Here is a 2,609-nt window from a genome sequence, read left to right as displayed (position 1 = left end):
TTAGTGTTAACTATACAGGTTGTTACACATTTTTTCAATACAGGCAGTTGAGAAACTGTTCTTACAGCCATCTCAGTTCATGTATCTGTTTTTAACTCCATGCCCCTGTAAGCCTTTGAGTTTGTGATCCCTGGTGTAGACAGTGACTCACGTTGATTTTTTTTTTAAACTTCTGTTTCTCTTTTTTCTCTGGTTTTTCTTACTTTTGTCTATGTAAGACTATATCTTTGTTGAGCCAAACCCTTTATAATATTCAGTACTCAAAAATTAAAAGTTCCTGAGTAAGAGTATGTCCCTTGGATAGGGAGAACAGGATTATCTTTGGAGAATTATAATGACATATATGTATATGTAGCAATAATTTAGAATAGGAATCTGTTTAGCTTATGTAAACATTTCTTGTATTTATAAATGTTAAAAGAAACCATACCTTTGCGGTTTTTAAAAGATAAAACCATTACCTTAATGCTACTCAGATATGGAAATTTTAGTTATGGAGCATTCTAGGAAAATGTAAAAATGATAGCAGCTAACTTCTTAAATTAGTGGTATTATTAAGTTGATCAGCAAGTAGTATTATAGCATTACTGCAAGATTTATAGAATTCAGGTCTCTGAAAGTTTTTATTTGATTTCCACATGTAGATAAGCTTGTCAGTTTACTGTTAGAGTATTATAGATTAGGTTTTTGTTAAAATTACATAGATTATTAACAATTTCAGTTTTCATTTCTAATTATGCTTACATTTTTAAGTAACTGATGCCCCCTTGTGGTGAGAGACATATTTTGCTTTTGTTCATACTTAGAGAATGACTGTACCTTCATTTTTCTTTAATAAAGTGGACATTAGTGTTCACAAAGAAGCTGTTGATCAAGGGAAATGATTTGAATTTTGTAAAGCTCATTGCCATAAAATTCACAGCCTTACCTGCATTGTCTCAGAAGTGCATGTAACCAAGCACGTACAATGAGACAAAATATTGGAAGCTATTTAATTACAAATAGCATAGGGATTTTCTGATCTTGTATGTGATTTCTTAATGTCTTTGTTTTTGTGTCTCACATAGGTGATGTACAGTTCATTGATTATGAATATTCTGGATACAACTACCTGGCATATGATATTGGAAATCATTTCAATGAATTTGCAGGTAAAAATCCAAGGCTTAACTAACGGAGTCACTTATTTGACTTTGAAATGATATTATCAGAGGTTTTTTTTTTCTTTCTTTAAAGAAGATCAGCTGGAGCAACATTTTTCTACTTCTTGCTCACCTTTTTTCTTTGTTTTTGTTAATTACTGGAAGAAAGAGGAGATGACCAAAATTTCTTAATTGCCTTCAGCAAATAATGCATAAGAGAAAAAGAATGATTGGGGCTTCTGTTGAGATCTGACATAGTGCAAGGTGCTTCATAAATCTCATCTCTTTTTTTCCTTCACAACACACAGGTAATATTCCCAGTTTACAGATGAGGAAGGTAATTCACGAAAGGCACAGTAAAATACAGAGAACTAAGATTTGAACCTAATTTTTTATGATTTAAAAGCCTTTGCTGTTTCCATTGTAAACTCGGGCTTTTGGAATTTTGGTTCACTAAAAAGCTCAAGAATTTTTTTGTGTGTCATTGGCTGTGAATATTGAAAACTTGGTCATTTTTACCCCTATTAGTCTATAATCAATTTAAAATCACTAGGTTTTTTGTTTTTTTTTTAAATGTAAGTGGAGTTAATTTAAAATCTATTTTATGAGTGTATTTGGAAACATGAAATATTCTAAAACTAAAGATTAGAAAATTTTCCTGGATGGTTTAGACCTAATAGAAATTTTTCATTGTTGAATTTGCATTTGCATGAGTTTATGTGTTGGGGTATTTTTATATACTTCAGATTACCAGACTGGGAAATAAGTTGGGAAAACGTTTTAATTTATGTTTCCTATTATTATTCTCCATGAAGCTTATTATTATAAATACGTGCCATAGCCCCACACGTGTGCTGTATGTATTTTTACATGTCTCATCTACAGGAGGGAAAACCAGCTGTGCATGTAATGAGATATGTTAGTAATGTAGATGGTCACTGCTGTGAATATGAAAGAAAACTCAAGTGAGCCAAACTTCAAAGTTAGGTAGGATTTGGATGTGGAAGTAGAAGAGAAGGGAGGTTACTGCAGGAAAGGGGAACAAAAGTTCAAGATGAGTTACTTGTTTTCACAGGATATAAAATACATGAGGGAGAATAGAAGGTTGTAAGACTTGTGGGGTAGATTTAGGCCAACTTAGGAAGAACCTTCAGTGCTAGGCAGAATAGTATGAACTTTTGTCTTCTAGGTTTTTCAAACAGTAGATCATGAAATTAAATTTGTGGGGTAATGACTTTTTTTTTTTTTAAAGCAAGGAATGGAAAAGAATAGAAATAGAAAATATCAGAATTGGTAGATATAGTTGGGGTAAATATTGTTCTGTGAAAATTTATTTTATGTATATATCCATAAGATCTTAGTAAAAATGTGTTTCTTGATATGAGTCGTAGTCAAAAAAAAAAGTTTTAGAGGTACAGTTTCAGGTAATGCTCTAAATGTGAGTGTATTTAAGAATTTCCTGAGGTG

General features: G+C 31.7%; 1 protein-coding gene across 1 annotated transcript in view; it reads left to right on the top strand.

Annotated features, from left to right (window-relative positions):
• The window catches only part of ETNK1 (ethanolamine kinase 1), a 95,380-nt gene that overhangs the window by 64,771 nt on the left and 28,000 nt on the right, over positions 1–2,609 (top strand). Inside the window, 1 exon segment of the mRNA XM_012640973.1 lies at positions 1,068–1,151. Within this exon segment, the coding sequence (XP_012496427.1) occupies positions 1,068–1,151 (84 nt within the window).

This window comes from Propithecus coquereli, unplaced genomic scaffold (assembly GCF_000956105.1).
Source record: "Propithecus coquereli isolate 6110/MARCELLA unplaced genomic scaffold, Pcoq_1.0 Scaffold16, whole genome shotgun sequence".
NCBI lineage: Eukaryota > Metazoa > Chordata > Mammalia > Primates > Indriidae > Propithecus > Propithecus coquereli.
The sequence above is the reverse complement of the archived record's forward strand: the minus strand, read 5'-3'. Positions and strand labels throughout refer to the sequence as shown.